Source organism: Myotis lucifugus, unplaced genomic scaffold, assembly GCF_000147115.1.
Source record: "Myotis lucifugus unplaced genomic scaffold, Myoluc2.0 scaffold_72, whole genome shotgun sequence".
Classification (NCBI taxonomy): Eukaryota; Metazoa; Chordata; class Mammalia; order Chiroptera; family Vespertilionidae; genus Myotis; species Myotis lucifugus.
The window spans coordinates 5,006,589-5,023,931 of record NW_005871120.1 but is presented as its reverse complement, the minus strand read 5'-3'; the positions used below and the strand labels follow the sequence as shown (position 1 = coordinate 5,023,931).

The 17,343-nt window shown below is 55.8% G+C and overlaps 3 protein-coding genes across 6 annotated transcripts in view; 2 read left to right on the top strand and 1 right to left on the bottom strand.

Moving 5' to 3' along the window:
• KREMEN2 (kringle containing transmembrane protein 2) overlaps positions 1-1,613 on the top strand; it is a 4,422-nt gene extending 2,809 nt beyond the window's left edge. Inside the window, 7 exon segments of the mRNA XM_023755306.1 lie at positions 49-200; positions 202-228; positions 230-268; positions 270-360; positions 428-553; positions 638-734; positions 1,022-1,613. Coding sequence (XP_023611074.1) covers positions 49-200; positions 202-228; positions 230-268; positions 270-360; positions 428-553; positions 638-734; positions 1,022-1,232 — 743 coding nt within the window. The 3' untranslated portion in view covers positions 1,233-1,613.
• A 1,296-nt stretch (positions 1,614-2,909) lies between these two features.
• PAQR4 (progestin and adipoQ receptor family member 4) lies at positions 2,910-6,047 on the top strand. 3 transcript variants are annotated; one of them, XR_002829716.1, is made up of 4 exons: positions 2,910-3,064; positions 4,352-4,648; positions 4,789-5,578; positions 5,693-6,047. XR_002829716.1 is itself a non-coding variant. In XM_006090484.3 (3 exons), exons 2-3 carry the CDS (start codon positions 4,462-4,464, stop codon positions 5,220-5,222), a joined length of 621 nt encoding a protein of 206 aa, XP_006090546.2. In that variant the 5' UTR covers positions 2,910-3,064; positions 4,427-4,461; the 3' UTR covers positions 5,223-6,047. The 3 variants fall into 3 exon arrangements, 2 of the variants coding, with proteins under 2 accessions (XP_006090546.2, XP_023611073.1); XM_006090484.3 differs by having other exon boundaries at positions 4,427-4,648; positions 4,789-6,047; XM_023755305.1 differs by having other exon boundaries at positions 4,789-6,047.
• PKMYT1 (protein kinase, membrane associated tyrosine/threonine 1) lies at positions 6,033-16,593 on the bottom strand. 2 transcript variants are annotated; one of them, XM_023755304.1, is made up of 8 exons: positions 16,467-16,593; positions 10,253-10,755; positions 8,904-9,397; positions 8,084-8,190; positions 7,783-7,955; positions 7,545-7,702; positions 6,383-6,463; positions 6,033-6,298 (listed from the first exon to the last, which is right to left on the bottom strand). In XM_023755304.1, exons 2-8 carry the CDS (start codon positions 10,598-10,600, stop codon positions 6,187-6,189), a joined length of 1,473 nt encoding a protein of 490 aa, XP_023611072.1. In that variant the 5' UTR covers positions 10,601-10,755; positions 16,467-16,593; the 3' UTR covers positions 6,033-6,186. The 2 variants fall into 2 exon arrangements, with proteins under 2 accessions (XP_023611072.1, XP_006090533.1); XM_006090471.3 differs by lacking the exon at positions 16,467-16,593 and adding an exon at positions 16,113-16,314.
• Between the last annotated feature and the right edge of the window lie 750 nt (positions 16,594-17,343).

Genomic DNA, 17,343 nt, shown 5'->3' with positions numbered 1-17,343 from the left:
CTGCCCCCCACCCACAAGTGTCGGGTGAGCTCCTTGACAGAGAGAACCGGGCCGCGGCGCAGGCCGTCATCTTACTCCCCCGGACTTTCCCGGATGAAATGGGGACGGACCAGAACTGCAGCTGGGCGCTTGGCCCGCCGGGCGCCGCTCTGGAGCTCACCTTCCGCCTATTCGAGCTGGCGAACCAGCGCGCCCGCCTGGGAGCTGCGCGACGCGGCCTCGGGGCAGGTTGCTACGTACCTTCGACGGCGCCCGCCCGCCGCCCACTGGGGACGCTGCACCTGCGCGCCGCTGCACTGCTGCTCACCTTCCGCAGCGACGCGCGTGGCCACGCGCAGGGCTTCGCGCTCACCTACCGAGGTGAGGCCCCGCCCCATCCCCCCGGGGCTTGCCCCACAGCCACGCTGCCTCACACCCCTCTCCACAGGCGTGCAGGATGCTTCGGAGAACCCGGTGCTCCCCAAGGGCTCGGCCCAGACCCCTGCAGTGCTCCCCGACGGGACTAATGTGAGCTGCAGCCCCCGGCTTGGGGCTCCGGAGGCCACAATGGGGGGTGAGGCAGGAGCTTGAGGAGGGCGGGAGTTTGGGAAGCAGCGCTCTTTGGAGCCCTGTCCTCACCGCACCTGTGTGCCCACAGCCCGGGTCTTCTCGACAGTGATGGCCATCTCAGTGTTGCTGCTGCTGCTGCTGCTGCTGTTGCTACTGCTGTCGCTGCTACGCCTGCTGCGCCGACGGTGCGCACGCTGGGGCAGGGCCTGAGGGTGACCCAGCTGGGCAGTCAGGCACCTTATCTTGATGCCTCAGTGCCCAGGCTCGTGGTGGGGGACTGGAGTGGCGGGGGGTAGAGGGGGAGTGGCGGTCTGGTGGGAAGCTGGGACCCAGATGAGGAATGGAGCTGAAACTCCTAGGCTCTTGAGGGACCTTGGGTCTACACAGGAAATCGAGCCTGGGATCACAGGCGAAGCAGGATGCTGGGGGTGAGACTGGTTGGGTCTTTGGCTGATGTCTGCTCCCTCTCTAGGAGCTGTCTACTGGCTCCAGGAAAAGGGCCCCCACCCTTGAGGCCTTCCCAGGGCTCTGGGAGAAGTTGGGCTGTGTGGTACCGCCGACCTGGAGGGGTGGCACTGCCCTGCCCCCCTGGGGACTCCCAGGCTGAGGGTCTAGCCTCGACTTACCGACCCCTGAGCGCCTCCAGCCAGAGTTCCCTGCGTTCGCTCATCTCTGCTCTCTGACTCAGGAACCCCGGGGTCCATTGGATCCTCCAACAGTGTGATGGACACCAGAGACTCCATGCCGCACTCTGCCTTGGCCTTCCAGTTTTTTAAGGGCAGCTCTGCCTCTGTTCATCTCTCAGAGGCCAGTCGTCAGACAGGAAGCATCTGGTGCTATTATTGGGACCTTGGCCTAACTCTAGGTGTCCAGATGGTCCAGGCCAAATGGCAAGAGGAATCGGCTCCCCTCCTCATGGGCCTTGATAAGGAGCTCTCTGATTTCAGGGTCTTTGAGCCCCTCTGGGGGTAGTCCTGGACTGCTGCCCTAAGTGAAATGTGAGAGGTCAACAAAAGTGGTCAAAAGACCAGACACAGACTTTGAATAAAGGACCTATTTTGGTATAGGGCTCTGCAAATTCTTAAGTGGTGGGAAATTATGTTGATGATACTGAAGCAAAGGGTTGGGTGTGCCCATGCAAGTTAAGGGCGTTCCACGCAGTTTCTGGGAGCCAGCTGAAATGCAGAGGGCTGAGGAATCGCCTGCGGAAGGATGGGTGGGCGGGGTCCTGGAGAAGGGCGGCGAGGGGAAAGGCCGGCTGTGAGGCTGTGAGCCAGATTAAGCGGAAGAAGATGCCTTCCTGGGCCCCACCTTAGTATGAACCCAGGCAGGGAGTGAACTTTCTTCCCTGGCTACTTGCCCTCTTTCTTCCCCTCTATTTCCTGCCTGTCCTGGGCGGGGCGGAAAGTGTACGTTGTGGGCGATAATAGAGTGAGTTTTGTTGAGCTCGAAGACTGTCCAAAGGGCAGGGCCTCTCCCGATGGCGCCCGGAATGTCAGGAACACTGTAGGGGACATCTGGGCGCGCCTTGCTGCGCTCCAGGGGAGCCAGGCCTGTGGATAGATCATCCCTGGACTGGGGAGTGCCGGCTCTAGACCTGACCTGTCCGAACGGCCCGGGGTGGCAGCACCTTGGACAGAGCCCAGGCTGCGGGGGTAGCGTTGGGTGTGGGGCGGTGCTGGGGAGGGCGGGCGCCCAAGGGTGCGCTGACCTGGGAGTAGTTCGGAAAGCCGGAGCGCGCACTGCGGGAGGACGCAAGGTGCTGGGGACACTCCAGCAAAGCCACCGGGACCCAGAACGTTGGGTCCCAAGCCAACAGCCACTCCATGCAATTGAGACGGGCACCGCATATATTATGCTAAGAGGGTGATGGCCCGGGAAGCCTCGGGGCGGGGCCTCCCCCACCAGCTGTACCTATTGGCTCTCACAGCGTCTAGGTCTGGAGCTCAGCGCGCGAAGCGTTGGTGGGATGGAGGGGGTGGTTAGTTGGGGCGGAGCCTTGCGTCCCGTCCCGCGTCCGGCCGCACCCTTCCTCAGGGCTTCAGAGGACTACTGGTCGCTGCTGCAGCTGCCGGCGAGCTGTCCCTGCTGGCGCCTGCACGGGCGGAGCGGGCCGCACTGCGCTCGGGAGGCCAGCGCGTTCCCAGCCTCCGCCCTGACGCGGGGGCGCAGGGCCCGCGCTTGCGCAGCGCAGGAGGGGCACGAGCAGGGACCCCCGGGCCGGCGCGTGCCACGAACCGAAACCTTGACCGTGGGCAGGCGCAGGGATGAGCCTCGGCGCCGCTGCAGCCCCATTGGAGAGGCCCCGGGTTCAGAGTTGCGCGAGCCGCCCGTGCTTGAACAGGCCATGGCGTTTCCTGGCCGGAACGCGCCTGCTGGACTGGACCAAGCTCGCCACCGCACCTGCAATTCAACAAGTTAGTGTTGACCGGCTACCGGCCAGCCAGTAGCGGCTCAGGCTGCCTGCGCAGCCTCTTCTACCTGCACAACGAGCTGGGCAACATCTACACGCACGGTGAGCTGCGCCCGCGTCCCATACCCGCGGTAGCTCTGCCTGCGCCGGGCCGGTGGCCGGAAGGCCGAGGAGCGCCCCAGTGACCCGATCCTGGGCTGCCCCGGCCCTGGCACAGCCAGGAGCCGCGGTGACAAAGCTGCCATTGTCCTGTCCCGGACGGCGCTACCTGCTTCCGCTACCCCGGCGGGGCCCCCGGGCAGGCAAGGGAAGCAGAGTGGGGGGCCGAGTCCACTTAATCCCTCTGAGCCCCGGGGAGAAGCAGCCTGGTGTACAGCCCCTTCGTAATCCCGGCCCCCTGCGCATCTCCCCGCCCCTTTCCCCACTCCTGCCTGCGCCCGTCCGGACCTGGGTGCTGGGTGTCGACTTGGGGACCTGGGTGTTGAGTTGGGCAAGAAGTAATCCAGGAGCAAAAGCCAGGCCCCGGCCCCTCCCCGCGTAGCCGCCCTGTTACCCCATCAGAGCAGTCTTTGGGGCTCTGCCTGGTGGCAACACCTCCCCCCACCCACCCCGCCCCACAGGCGTCGGGGCCCCTCCTCCGCGGCCCCGTGGAGCTGTGCTGACACAGCCTTGTACGTCCTTGGCCTGTCCTGGCAGAGAGGGCCCCTGAGCAGGCTGGGCCCAGCTTTGGGACCTGTCCCACTGGGGGACTGTGGCCTGGCCAGACCCTGCCGATAGTGAGCAGTCAGCGGCCCCAGCCTGCAGTGCCCACCTTTGACCTCTGTGAGGGCAATGCTGGAGTGCCAGCAGGGAAAGGTAGGACGCCTGGGCTGGGAGGAATTGAGCGCCCAGGAGAGGTGCTGGGGAGATGGAACAAACTCCTTTCTGCCCCTTTTGAAAGACAAGGGCTCAAAGCCTTCATTTGTCTGGTCACTTATGGAGAGGACATGGGGTTGGGAGGAACAAGCCAAGTTGTCCTGGGATCTGGTATCATTGCCCACGTGTTCTTTCCAGAACTCAGCTTGAGTCACGCCTCCTTCTGGCCTCTGCTGACACATAGAGGGCAGGTTGGGGGTTGGGGGCCGCTGCTTTCTGGGGAGGTGATGTAATGTGGCTGCAGGGGTGAGGGCAGCGTGGGAGTTAGAGTGCCTGGGCTCTCTCCTACTCACCTGGGACAGTTTACTCAGTATCACCTGGCAGTGGGCATAATCTCTTCTACTTCCAGAACTATTGGGAGCCTGCTGAGTAAGTAAAGTTCCGAAAACCCAGGGGCTGCCTCTGTCCCAGGTCAGATAGTTATCACTGTTGTCAAGACCTGTCTTGCTCTCATTCCTTTCATGTTGTCTCTAGACTGTGGACTCCCTGAGGACATTACCTGTCCTCTCTGCTGAAGCTGTGTGATGGATAACTGTTTCCCTCCCCCAGGGCTGGCCCTGCTGGGCTTCCTGGTGCTGCTGCCAATGACCATGCCCTGGGGTCAGCTGGGCAAGGATGGCTGGCTGGGGGGCACACACTGTGTGGCCTGCCTGGCACCACCTGCAGGCTCTGTGCTCTATCATCTCTTCATGTGCCATCAAGGGGGCAGCCCTGTGTACACGCGGCTCCTTGCCCTGGATATGTGTGGGGTCTGCCTCGTCAACACCCTCGGTGAGCCAAAGGATGGGGTGGGGGGCTAGAAGAATGGAAGCTGGGGGGCACCTGGGGAGGGGGCAGCAGGGGACACTCACATGAAAGGGCAGGCAGTCCCCAAACTGATGTGCCCTCTCCTGCCTCTCTCCTCTGTGCAGGGGCCCTGCCTATCATCCACTGCACCCTGGCCTGCAGGCCCTGGCTGCGCCCAGCTGCCCTGGTGGGCTACACCATGCTGTCAGGTGTGGCTGGCTGGAGGGCCCTCACCGCTCCCTCCACCAGTGCCCGTCTTCGAGCTTTTGGTTGGCAGGCTGGTGCCCGCCTCCTGGTGTTCGGGGCCCGGGGAGTGGGACTGGGCTCTGGAGCTCCAGGCTCCCTGCCCTGTTACCTGCGCATGGACGCCCTAGCACTGCTTGGGGGGCTAGTGAACGTGGCCCGACTGCCAGAGCGCTGGGGACCAGGCCGCTTCGACTACTGGGGCAATTCACACCAGATCATGCACCTGCTCAGTGTGGGCTCCATCCTGCAGCTGCACGCTGGCGTCGTGCCTGACCTGCTCTGGGCCGCCCACCACGCCTGTCCCCCAGACTGAGCCATGGCCCACACACAATGCCAGCCTGTCCAGTCTTCTAGGGCCAACACCACCGGGCTTCCCTCCTCCTGCTGGTCTGCAAGGGACCGGCTCCTTGGATGCCTCCCAGCTGTTCACCCACTCTTCCCTGTGGACGAGCCTCTCCTCCACCCACACCTCGGAGCTCCCGCTTCCTTCCCCGCCTCCTTCCAGGGCAGTGTCTTCCTGTGCAGCTAGAAGGAAACCGGTCCTTCTAAGGGCCTGTTTACCCTCCATGACCTGTGAGGGTTGGACCAGAGGGATGTTGGGGTCCGTCTAGCTCTGATGGCTGGAGTCCTGCCAGCCCAGAGCCATAGCCCCACCCTGCCCCTTCTAAGGTACCTCATGGGTGGCTGGCCTGGCCACCAATCCACGATTCCTCATCTTTTGGCCCTGCATGCCAGCCCATCCAGCACCCTAAGGCTCACCCACCCCTTCTTCCTTCTGTCCAGAATGGAGTGAGGGGTTTGGACAGCAGGACTATCCATTGATCCCAGGACCAAGGGGCAGGAAGACTGCTGCTGCTTTTCCCAGGCAACTGGCACAGATGTGAAGAGCTGAGTGGCCCTGGACCACTGGGCTAAGGGCCCACCCTCCACCTTGAGTGCCATGTTCTGAAGGCTCAACCTGCCCACCGGGGACACGCCTGCTCAGGAAATCTCTGGTCCACACAGCATGGGGCTCCCAGCTGCAATGTGCTGGCCTGGGGCTCTGCAGCCAGCCTCAGCCTCAGCCCGTCCCAGGGCCCTCAGACCCTGGGCGATGTCAATAAAATGGGCAGGAAGTGCTGTGTTGCCATGCAAGCAAGCTTGGGTGCTCCCAAGATTCAGATATCTTTTATTAGACATGGCCAGGCAGAAGGGACCACGGGAGTGCCCAGAGGGACCCCAGCCTCAGGGATGGGGGAAGGAGCTAAAAGGTTAAAAGCACCAAGGCTGCGAGGGGCTCAGGCTGGGCCCAGTGAGTCCTCAAACAGGCTGAGGAGGTTCCGAGGCTCAAAGGAGGGGAAGGAGCCATGAGGGGACTCTGAGTCAATGTCACTTAGGTCCAGGTCATCCCTAGGGGGTAGAAGAGAGAGAAATGACACTCAGGATTTGAAAGGGCCCTCCCACCTCCCTACCTCTGACCCTGGGCCTACCCACCTCAGTGTCTGCCTCCTCTGGGGAGTGGAGGAGGTGCTCCTGGCGGTCCTGGCCAGGATGGCCTCTGGAGAGAATGAGGGTCTGCACGGGGTGGGCAAGACAAGCAGGGTGTCAAAGCAGTGGGAGTGCATGGGGAGGAGGCTGTGGGAACAGCACAATCAACCCTGTCCCTGTGTAGGCTCCTACTGGACACAGGCAATGAAGTGTGGTGCCCTTTGAAAGAATCATTCGCACAACTTTTAAAGTCTACCTGATCACCTAGTCCCTTTTCAGAACACATGGGCTTCAGCTGAGCTGGCTTTGAAGTGAACCTGTGGTGAAGGAAGCTTACTTTGCACTTCTCTTCTGCTATAAAGTGTCCCTGTGACAACAGGGTGACATTTTCTTTTTAATTCTCACCTGAGGATGTTTTGTTTTTTGATTTTTTTGAGAGAGAGAAAGAGAGAGAGAGAAAGGGAAAGAGAAACTTCAATGTGAGAGAAACACCAACAGATTGCCTCCCATAGGCACCCTGACAAGGGATGGAACCCGAAACCTATGTATATGCCTTGACCGGAAATCACAACCACGACCTTTTGGTGTACAGGACAGTGATCCCACTAACTGAGCCCCCCAGCAGGACTGCCCTGTGATGGCACTTTCATAAGGAAGGGTTCATGGTGTGATTTCTCCTGAGAACTGTCTGCCCTGAGCATGTGGTTTTCCTTTGCCACAGTTTCTTAATTATAGCCTCTCTCTTGGCCAGCAGGCATCTGGGACTAAGGAATTCCTCCCAGGATGGGGGCTCGCCAGGCTCTGGGAACTTTGTCCCCTGAAAAGGACAATGCTTGTCCTTGGGCACTGGCAGCCTGGACTGCGGTTGGAGCTGCACCACCTGCCTCTCCCTAGTGTGGCAGGGCCCTAAGTGTGAAGTTGCCATTCTGCTTGCTCTGCACAGCAGCTGTTCCATGTTCTGAGCTCAGAAGAAACAACTGCATTCAAACCAGGCCAGGCTGTACTCCCACCAGCCTTGGTGCCCTTCCCAGGGTATGAGGGGGGCCAGGTTTATGGGAGGGTCCCTGTTCACCACTAATCCCCATGGAGCCTGGTCTCTGTATGGGGTTTGGCCACGCTGACAGCCCGTCTCCCCACCCCTGCCCATCAGTCCTGAGCTCTCACCCACCCTATGCTGTCGTCATCCCAGTTGCTGGAGTGGCTGTTGTCCAGGAGGAAGCTGTAGGGCGGCGAGCCGGGCGGGGTGGCTGGAGGCCTCAGGGGCTGTAGCCAGCTGGCAGGGTGAGCCAGCCCATGCCAGAGCCAGCACAGCAGAGCAAGCAGGGCCTGTGGGGATAGGGGCCAAGGGAGGCTGGACAGAATCCAGGGCCAGAAGCAGGGTAGTCTGTTACCTTTACCAGTCTTACCTGCCAAAGGGCCCAGCCTCGACTCAGGGCTTCAGCAGCCATGAACCACAGGACACTCCAGGGCTGTGGCTGCCTGAGCATAGGCAGGGCCAGCAGGGTCTCAGCTGTGGCCCGCAGCTTGGGATCAGGCTCCAGCATCATGCTGAGGACAGACCGCAGCTCAGGAGACAGGCCTGTCCACAGGGTAGAACTATGTCAAGGGTGACTGGGCTCTGAGCCCAGCAGTCTCCTCACAACTAACCACTTCCTCACACAAGTCTGTAGCACCATGTCCCCTCCCCCCCCCGCCACCACCACTCACCGGCAGTGAATTCAGGGGGCAAGTAGCCCTGGCGCAGCTGCTGCCAGCCCTCTCCACCATGGGGCAGCTCCATGTTGCACGCCACTTCCAGGATGGTGAGACCCAGACTGGGGGGGGAATGGGGGTAGAGACAGGGACAGAAGACAGACAAGGTTAGCCTTGGGCCACAGATCCCAGAGCCCCAGGATGCCCCTCAGAAGAGGGTGGAAAAGAGCCGCTGTCTTCTACCATGAGCCAGGCAGGTGGGGAAGGAGTGGCTGGGGGCTCTGAGAAGGCCCCAGCAGAGCCAATGAGGGGAACACATTCATGAAGCATGAACCCAGTGTTCAGTGCAGCCCACAAACCACTGCGATGAGTCCTCCTGGCACCCCCGCCAGATAGACACTATGGTTACTAGTGTTACTATCAGGATCCTGTAGATATGGCTGGATAGGCGGTTAGAGGCAGAGCAATGGTTACTGACATGCATCATGGAACCCAGTGCCTGGTCTAGTCCCAGCTTCACCCCCTGCTAACTGTGGACTCTGGGCAAGTCCTTTAACCCCACTGTGCCCATTCCCCTATAAATGGAGTAATAATAGTCCCTCCATGGAGATGTGGTAAAGAGATGGGTGAATCTAGTAAAGTAACTCCAGATGATTTGCTGCTTAGACAGCCTGACTGTAGACCACCCTCAACTAGAGGGTGGTGGCTTCACCCCCTCAGGGCACTGTCTCCCAGCCTGAGGCCAAATCTTCCTGACTTTGGGCTAGGATGGCATTTCCCTCCCTCTGCTGACTGCACCCCAGCCATGAAGGGCCTCCCATGGCCCAGCCCTTACCTGAACACATCGGCTGCTGTCCCATAGGAGCCCTGCAGCAGCTCGGGGGCCATGTAGCGGGGGTCTCCCTCCTGGGCCTCACCAGCTCCAGATTCATCCAGCTCCACCAGCAGCCCAAAGTCACCCACTTTGCAGCGGCCCCGGGACCCCAGGAAGATGTTGGCAGGCTTGATGTCAAGGTGGACCAGGCCTTGGCCATGCAGGTGAGCCAGAGCGAGGAGGGTATCCCGCAGGTAGCCCCAGACCTGGGCCTCAGGCAGGCCAGTGCCCCAGGCCTCACAGTGCTGCTGCAGGCTGGGCCCACACAGCTCTGTCTGCAGGTACAGGATGCCGCCCTCCTCCCAGGCTCGCTCCAGCCGCACACAGCATGGGTGCTGCCCCACCTTCTCATGGCCACTGACCTCAGCCAGCTTTCGGGCCCGGTCCTTGGGGCCCCGGAATGGTGACATGGAACGCTTTATTGCGTAGAGCTGGCCATCTTCCTTGGAACGCACCTGCAAAGGAGATAGTACCTGAGGGTGGGATGGCAAGTAGCACAACCATTTAGCAGAACGGCAGATTCTATTAAGATTTCACATGTGTGGAAGGTGCAGCATGGCATCTACCTTAGAGACCCCTGCACATGCAATAGCAAGACCAGACAGACCTCTACCCCAGGCATTGGCTCACTAGAGACCCAAGCAAGGAAGAGACAGGGCAGACCTCTAAGAACTAATCTGGAGGGTCTCTCAAACTATTATGAAATAAAAACAGCTGGCTTCAGAACAATACAGGCAGTGTGATCCACTGTGTAGAATACTAATTGGTTTGTTTCTATATGGCCAATTCTAGAGATGTATAGAGAGTTCTAGAAGAAGAGCTAATCTAGGGGCCCACGTTGTTTGTAGTACTTGTGTAAGGAATACTACCATTTTAAAGGAAATATAAATTATTGGAAAATATATTTTAAGAAGAAAAAAAAGGTGGTGTACAGAGTATAGCCTAAGTATCTGCGGCCTGGGGGGTGGTGGGGGCAGGGTGTGCACTGCACTCTGGGGCTGGCTCTGGGACCAGGCAGAGCTTGCCAAGATCAGCTGGCTCCAGGGTGGGAGGAGATGGTAGCCAGGAGCCATTGCCAGGCTCTGGACAAAGGGAGAGTGTGCACTGAGGGGGCCTCGAAGGGGCCTGTGTGGGGGTTTATGAGAAAGCAGCCAAATCAAACACTGAGGAGGGGTGTCTGTCAGCCCAGGAGAAGTGGGCTGTCAGGAGAGAAGGGGAGCAGGCTGCCCAGGATACTATCCCATCCAGGCAGAGGGAGGGGGGCAAGGGGGCACCCCCAGACAGGCCCATAGCACTGTCACTCCACTCACCTTGAAGACCTCTCCATAGGAGCCACGACCCAGGCGGCCCAGCCTCTGGAAACTCTGTTGGAAGAAGGACTCCGGCCGGCTTGGGTCGTAACTGGGGCTCTGCAGGGTCCCAGAGGCTTTGCCTTGAAATGACACCTTCCGGGGTTTGGGCTGGTGCCAGCCTGGGGTCCGAGGGAAGAGGCGACTGATGGGGATGCTGCCCTTGGCAGGGGGCCGGGGCGGAAGGCTCTGACTAAGCCCCCTGGGCCTCTTGAGGGAAAAGCCAGGTTCTGCATGGCGGAAGTAGGCTGGGACTGGGGTCGGGGTGCCACTCAGGGGTGGTGGGGTGCCCTCTGTGGGCACAGGCATGGCCAGCACAGGAGGCACTGAGAGGTAGAGTACAGAACAACGTGTCCACTCCAACAGTTCCTTGCCCTGTGGCCCCAGAGAGGCTGTGGAAGAAGCCGCGTCTACTCCTCACACATGTTCTCCTTTAAACATGGAGGCTGTGGAGACAGGAGCACCTGGTGGGAAAAGGCAGAGAACAAATACATACACACCTGCACACAGTCGTCTGTACCTGGAGGTCCTAGAAACACAAACTGAAATGCATGGGGCCATGTCCCAGAGGCTCCCACCATTCAGCAGAGGTTAAATCAACGCAGGTTCTGGAGCCAGACTCCCTGTGCACACACCCTGCCTTGTCACAACTGCTATTTGACCTTAAGATATGCGATCTCTTCCAAGACTGTAAGGAGGACATATTCACACAGGCCCACACTCCCTTATCTCCGATTTCAAAGTATAAAAAGGTCTGATTCCAAGTTCCTTGCTCTCTTTTTCATAGTTGTGATTCTAAAACGCGTGTAGTGGAGTCCCACTTTCAACTCCATGTTGCAGAGGCTAAGTCCCAGCTGGATGTAGCCGAGAGGCCAGGCTCCCTCCTTTCACCAGCCCCCACTCGGAAGGCGCAAGCTCTGCCTAGGGTCCAGCAGGTCAGGTATACAGACAGCACAATAGCTCAAGGCCCAGCTCATTCCTCGGAAGGAGGTTCCACACTGGGCGGGGCAAGCTGAGACCACAGGCTGCCGCCCCATCAGAAGGCAGCGGTGTCACTCAGGGAGATGGGCGTAACTGACCCTGCCCGCAGCTCCAGAGCGGAAGCTCAGACATTCTGCCTGGGGGAGAGGTAGTTATAAAACAGACAGCTCTGAAGCTCTCCCTATAAACAAACAAACAAACAGACTTTATTTAAAACAGAATATGGGCAGTTCAAGTATAAAGGTCCTCTAAAAAATCAGTAACAGAATGGCTAATGGCTACCATCAACAAATCAACAAATGACAAGTGCTGGTGAGGATGTGGAGAAAAGGGAACCCTAGTACACTGCTGGTGGGAATGCAGACCGGTGCAGCCATTATGGAAAACAGTATGAAGTTTTCTCAAAAAATTAAATATGGATATGCCCTTTGATCCAGTGATCCCACTTCTAGGAATACATCCTAAGAAACCCAAAACACCAATCAGAAAGAATGTATGCACCCCTATGTTCATAACAGCACAATTTACAATAGCTAAGATCTGGAAATAGCCTAAGTGCCCATCAGCAGATGAGTGAATAAAAAAGCTGTGGTACATCTACACCATGGAATACTATGCAGCAGTAAAAAAAAGAAGGATCTCTTACCCTTTGAGACAGCATGGAGGGACCTGGAGAGTATTATGCTAAGCAAAATAAGCCAGTCAGAGAAAGACAAGTATTACACGATCTCACTCATATGTGAAATCTAATGAACAAAACAAACTGATGAACAACATAGATCTAAAGGCATAGAAGCATAAAACAGACTGCAGAATCTCAGAGGGAAGGTGGGGGAGGATGGGTGGGTGGGAAGAGATCAACCAAAGAACTTGTATACATACATGCATAACCCATGGACACAGACGATAGGGTGGTGAAGGTCTGGGGTGGGGGGCAGGGGTGGGCCAGAACAGGTCAATGGGGAGGGGGTGGAGGGAGACATGCAATACTTTCAACAATAAAGATTTAATTTAAAAATCAATCAAGGTGTGGGTGGTACACAAATAGGCCGAGGCTGGCGCCTCTATTATTACAACCAGGTAATTTACCAGAGAGAACCAGGTAAAGAGATAGATAAAAAGAGCCTTCCTGGAGTCAAAACAAACCTCAAACACTGAACTCAAAAGCTATCCTGTTAAAGGAGCCTAAATTTAATTGGACCAGTCAATGGAGCAATTGGTGCTCCACGACAAAAACAATAAAGACAGCTAGCAACTGGGGGAGCCCAACAGGTGGATATGATTAGGAAAAGCAGTCAAAGACAGCCCCCCTGAAAGCCCCGGGGTCCCAGGTTGACTGTGTAGATCAGGGGTCCTCAAACTTTTTAAACAGGGGGCCAGTTCACTGTCCCTCAGACTGTTGGAGGGCCGGACTATAGTTTAAAAAAAAACTATGAACAAATTCCTATGCACACTGCACATATCTTATTTTGAAGTAAAAAAACAAAACGGGAACAAATACAATATTTGTATTTGCATGTGGCCCGCGGGCCGTAGCTTGAGGACCCTTGGTAGATGTTCCAGGCTGGGTCCTCTGAGGAGCCATGTCAGAGACTTCATGCTGCAGAAAGACATGTCACTGCAATGGTCCAGTCAATCACTAAACAAATAGATAAGAAAAAAAAAATCACAAGCCCCAGGGGGATTGAGGAGCCAGTACACACAGTTGCTAAAATGTAAAAAAACAAAACAACAACGTCCAGTTTTTGCCCAGTCAGCGTGGCTCAGTGACCTATGAACCAGGAGATCATGGGTGCAGGCTAGATCCCCAATTGGGGGGTGGGGCGGGGGATGCAGGAGGCAGCCAATCAACGATTCTCTCTCATCATTGATGTTTCTATCTCTCTCTCTCACTATCCCTTACTCTCTGAAATCAATAAAAACATATAAAAAGTAAATGTCTGGTTTTGCCCGCCGGTGTGGCTCAGTGGTTGAGCGTCAACCCATAATCCAGGAGGTCTCAGTTGGATTCCCCTTAAGGGCACATGTCCAGGTTGCAGGCTCGATCCCCAGCAGGGGGCCTGCAGGAGGCAGCCAATCAATGATTCTCTCTCATCACTGATGTTTCTATCTCCCTCTCCCTTCTAAAATCAATAAAAACATATTTGTTAAAAGTTTACCAATCTTTAAAAAAAATCTCCAGTTTTCAACAAAAAATTACAAGATGTGCAATACACGGGAAAGTGTGACCCCCACACAGGAAAGATAAAATAAAATAAAAGGCAGCCCTGGGTGGCTGGTTGGTAGAGCTTCATCCTGAGACACCAAGGTTGCAAGTTCCATCCCCAGTCAGGGCACATCCCCAATCAGGGAACATACAAACCAATGAACGCATAATTAAGTGAACAACAAATTGATGTTTCTCCCCCTCTCTCTGTCTTTCTCTCTAAAATCAATAAATAAAATAATGTTTAAAAAAATAAAAGTAAAAATATCTTTAAAATTTAAATAAAAATAACAGGCAACAGAAACTACTTGTAAGAAGGACTAGATGTCAGATTTAACAAAGAAAGACTTCAAAGTAGTCTATAAATATGCTCAAAGAACTAAACGAATAGTTCAGTTTGGCTCAGCGGATAAAGCATGTCAGCCTTGGATTGAAGGGTCCTGGGTTCAATTCCAGTCAAGGGCATATGCCCGGGTTGCCGGCTCGATCCTCAGTGTGGGGCCTGCAGGAGGCAGTCAATCAATGATTCTCTCCCATCATTGATGTTTCTATTTCTCTCTCCCTCTCTCTTCCTCTCTGAAATCAATAAAAATATATATATATATTTTTTAAAAAAGCAATTGTATGAAACAATATGTGTGTAAATGTATTGTTAGGCATGTAGCATAAAGAAATGTGATATACTTGCAAATAACAGCACAAAGGAGATGGGAAAGAACAAAACTATACTGGACTAGAAAATGACACCAGCCGAGGCCGGTTTGGCTCAGTGGATAGAGCGTCGGCCTTCGGACTGAAGGGTCCCAGGTTCGATTCCGGTCAAGGGCCTGTACCTGGGTTGCGGGCACATCCCCAGTGGGAGATGTGCAGGAGGCAGCTGATCGGTGTTTCTCTCTCATCGATGTTTCTGACTCTCTATCTCTCTCCCTTCCTCTCTGTAAAAAATCAATAAAATACATTTAAAAAAAAAAAAAAGAAAATGACACCAAGTGGTAACTTGAACAAATGAAGAGAACCAGACATTGTAAATAAGAATGTCAATATAACAAACATGCACATATACTTTCTTTCCTTTATTCCCTCAGCTTCTTTAGGAAATTAAAGACAACCCAAATAGAGAGTGGGGCAAAAGTAAGTTTACAGTTGTGAGTATGCAAAGTAGTTTATTCTTATATTATTATTATTTATGAATTACTTTATTATTTTCCATACAAACTGTAATCCTACTTTTGCCCCACCTGTAAATGAAAAGATATTACATGTTCATAGATCCAAAGATTTAATATGGATAAAGTGGCAATACTCTCCAAATTGATCTACAGATTCAGCACAACCCCTATTAGAATCCCAGCTGGATTCTTTATAGAAATTGACAAGCTGATCCTAAAATTTATATGCAAATTCACTAGACCCAGAATAGTCAAAACATTCAAAAAGTTGGAGGATTCATACTTCCCAATTTCAAAACTTACAATACTACAAAGTTACAATAATCAAAACAGTATTGTATTTACATAAGGATAGACATATAGATCAATGGAATAGAATTGAAAATTCAGAAATAAACCCTTACATTTATAGTCAATTGATTTTGACAGGGTGCCAAAACAATTCAGTGGGTAAGAATAGTTTTCTCAACAAGTGGGACAACTAGATATTTACATAAAACTCATTTGGCCATAAACAAATAATAAATAAATACCTCATTTGGCAGAAAAATATGGTCTGACCTACTTTCCCCCTCTAAGTGTGAATATGCATATATTTCTTGACAAAAATATTAATGTGTTTGATTACTGAATGATGTCCCAGACCCATGGGTGGTGTTACATATAAATGTTATATGCACCCTATTAGCTTTCTAAAATCTGACACATTTTGAATTCCAAAACACTCCTGGCCTCAGGATTTGTGGACCTGTAATAATCATCTCCGGGAAGCCTCGGCCTAGCGTCTGGCATGCAGATTCCTTAATAAATGCTGTTAAAAGACTCACAAAGCCACAGGGGCCCCACAGGTATCAGTAGCTCTGTGTGTTGGGGCAGAGAAGGCTTTTTGTGTTGCTATAATGTTGTAACTGAAACACGAACAAGAACACAAAAGGAGGGGAATGTAATTTTGAGAGGAAGCCACAGTGTATCAAAAGATGCCATGCCGGCCACGGCCAGTGTGGCTCAGTTGGTTGGGCATCGCCCCCTGCACTGAAAGGTTGCTGGTTTGATCCCCGGTAGGAGGCATGCGGGAGGTAGCCAATGGATGTTTAGCTCTCAAGTCACATCCATGTGTTTTCTTCTCTCTCTCCCTCTCCCTTCCTCTCTCTCTAAAAAAAAAAAAAAATCGATTAAAAATATACTTTTTAAAAAAGGATGCCGTACCTAACAAGGGGGCCATAACATAAGAAGGGGGGTAAGGGGGCGGGGCGCCCGGGGCCGGCCGCGGGCAGGGCTACGGAAGAGGGGTGAGCAGAGGGACAGGGCGGGACCCAGCCCGACGGGGAGGGGAGGAGGCCGGAGGGCGACGGGGGAGGAGGGGGAGGAGGCTGACCGGAGCTCACAGAGGGTAGGGGCGCCGGAGCCAAGGGGAGCGGAGGGGAGGGGGGGCGGCCGAGGAGCGCTCAGGGCCCGGCCGGGCTACCTGGCGCAGGTGGGCGGGGCGCCGCTCCGGGAGGTCCCGACTTGGGCCCGCCGAGGCCGCGGGGCGCCTTCGGGGCGGTCAGGAGAGCCGGGCCGGCCGTCGACAGCTCTTCCCGCCGCGACGACAGGAACCTCCGGCGGGGGAACGGCCCGTGAACGCCCGCGGAGCCAACTCGCGCCAAAAATTCCAAACCGGCCTCGAGTCCCCGCCCAGGAACGCCTCTTCCCCCGCCCCCGCCCCGAGGAGCCCATCGCGGGCGCCCAGCCTTCCGGGCTCAGCCGCTCACGTCCGAGGAAGCGCCGCCGCCCCGCCCCCTCCCGCCCCGCCCCCTCCGCCCCGCCCCCGCGTTCTCACCGCGCAGGCGCAGTGCCGCTCGGCGCCGGCCGGGGGCGGAGGTGTCTGCGTCCTGCCTCCGGGGGCTGCGGCGTGGCAGCGGGTCCGGAGCCAACGGGGATCCCTCCCGCCTGGTCTCCCAGACGCCAGCCGACCTCCGGACCCCGGTCCCGACTCCCAGGACCGTCTCCCATGTTCGCGACTATAAAGGGAGCAGACGAGTCGGCCCAGGACAGGAGGCGATCACCTCTGGGCAGGGCAGGAAGTCCCTGCGTCCTCAGGGATCCCGACGGGGCGGGTGCCAGACACACCTTCCTCCGACCCGCGGGACGCCTGGCTCTGGCTTGGGAACCAGAAAATGCTAACTCTCCCTGCAGACACCGAGGCTGGAGCCCCGGGCCTCAGCCACCACGGTAGCAACCCCCCCACCCCACCCCATTCATTGGATTGGAAACCTGAGCTCAGCTCACAGCGCCCTCAGCTCCTTCCGGGCTGAACGACCTTGGGGACGCACCTGGGCCTTTCTGAGTCTCCTCTCCTCTAAAAATTGAGCTGACAAAGCCTTCCTCACGGCACTGGAGTTTCAAGGGAGATGATCCCCTTAAAGTACTTAGCAGGAGGCTGGCTCAAAGCAAGTGCAGACTCCTAACGGTGCGGCTGGGGCTCCTTCACCGGGTGGAGCGGTGTCACCCTTCCAGGCCACCCCGCCCCCCCAGAATGCTCTGCATCTCATCACATATCCCTTCCCACTTTCGTATTGCACTTTCCTCTAGCTAAAATTCTATCCTCTCGACCATCCATCTCCCAAGACGCTGAAAGGTGTCATGGGCTTCAGGGCTCCCAACCCATTGCAGTGCTTGCCCTTCAGGGATTGCCCTTCAGGGAACATTCTCCAGGG

Excerpts from the sequence above, each read along its gene's own strand:
- PAQR4 (XM_023755305.1), top strand. The coding sequence starts at position 4,402 with ATGGATAACTGTTTCCCTCCCCCAGGGCTGGCCCTGCTGGGCTTCCTG. Across the intron at positions 4,649-4,788 it reads CTGCCTCGTCAACACCCTCG|GGGCCCTGCCTATCATCCAC; the intron begins GTGAGCCAAAGG and ends TCCTCTGTGCAG.
- PKMYT1 (XM_023755304.1), bottom strand. The coding sequence starts at position 10,600 with ATGCCTGTGCCCACAGAGGGCACCCCACCACCCCTGAGTGGCACCCCG. Across the intron at positions 8,191-8,903 it reads ACAGCAGCCGATGTGTTCAG|TCTGGGTCTCACCATCCTGG; the intron begins GTAAGGGCTGGG and ends TTCCCCCCCCAG. Across the intron at positions 7,703-7,782 it reads GAGGCTGGGCCCTTTGGCAG|GCCCTGCTTGCTCTGCTGTG; the intron begins GTAAGACTGGTA and ends CTATCCCCACAG.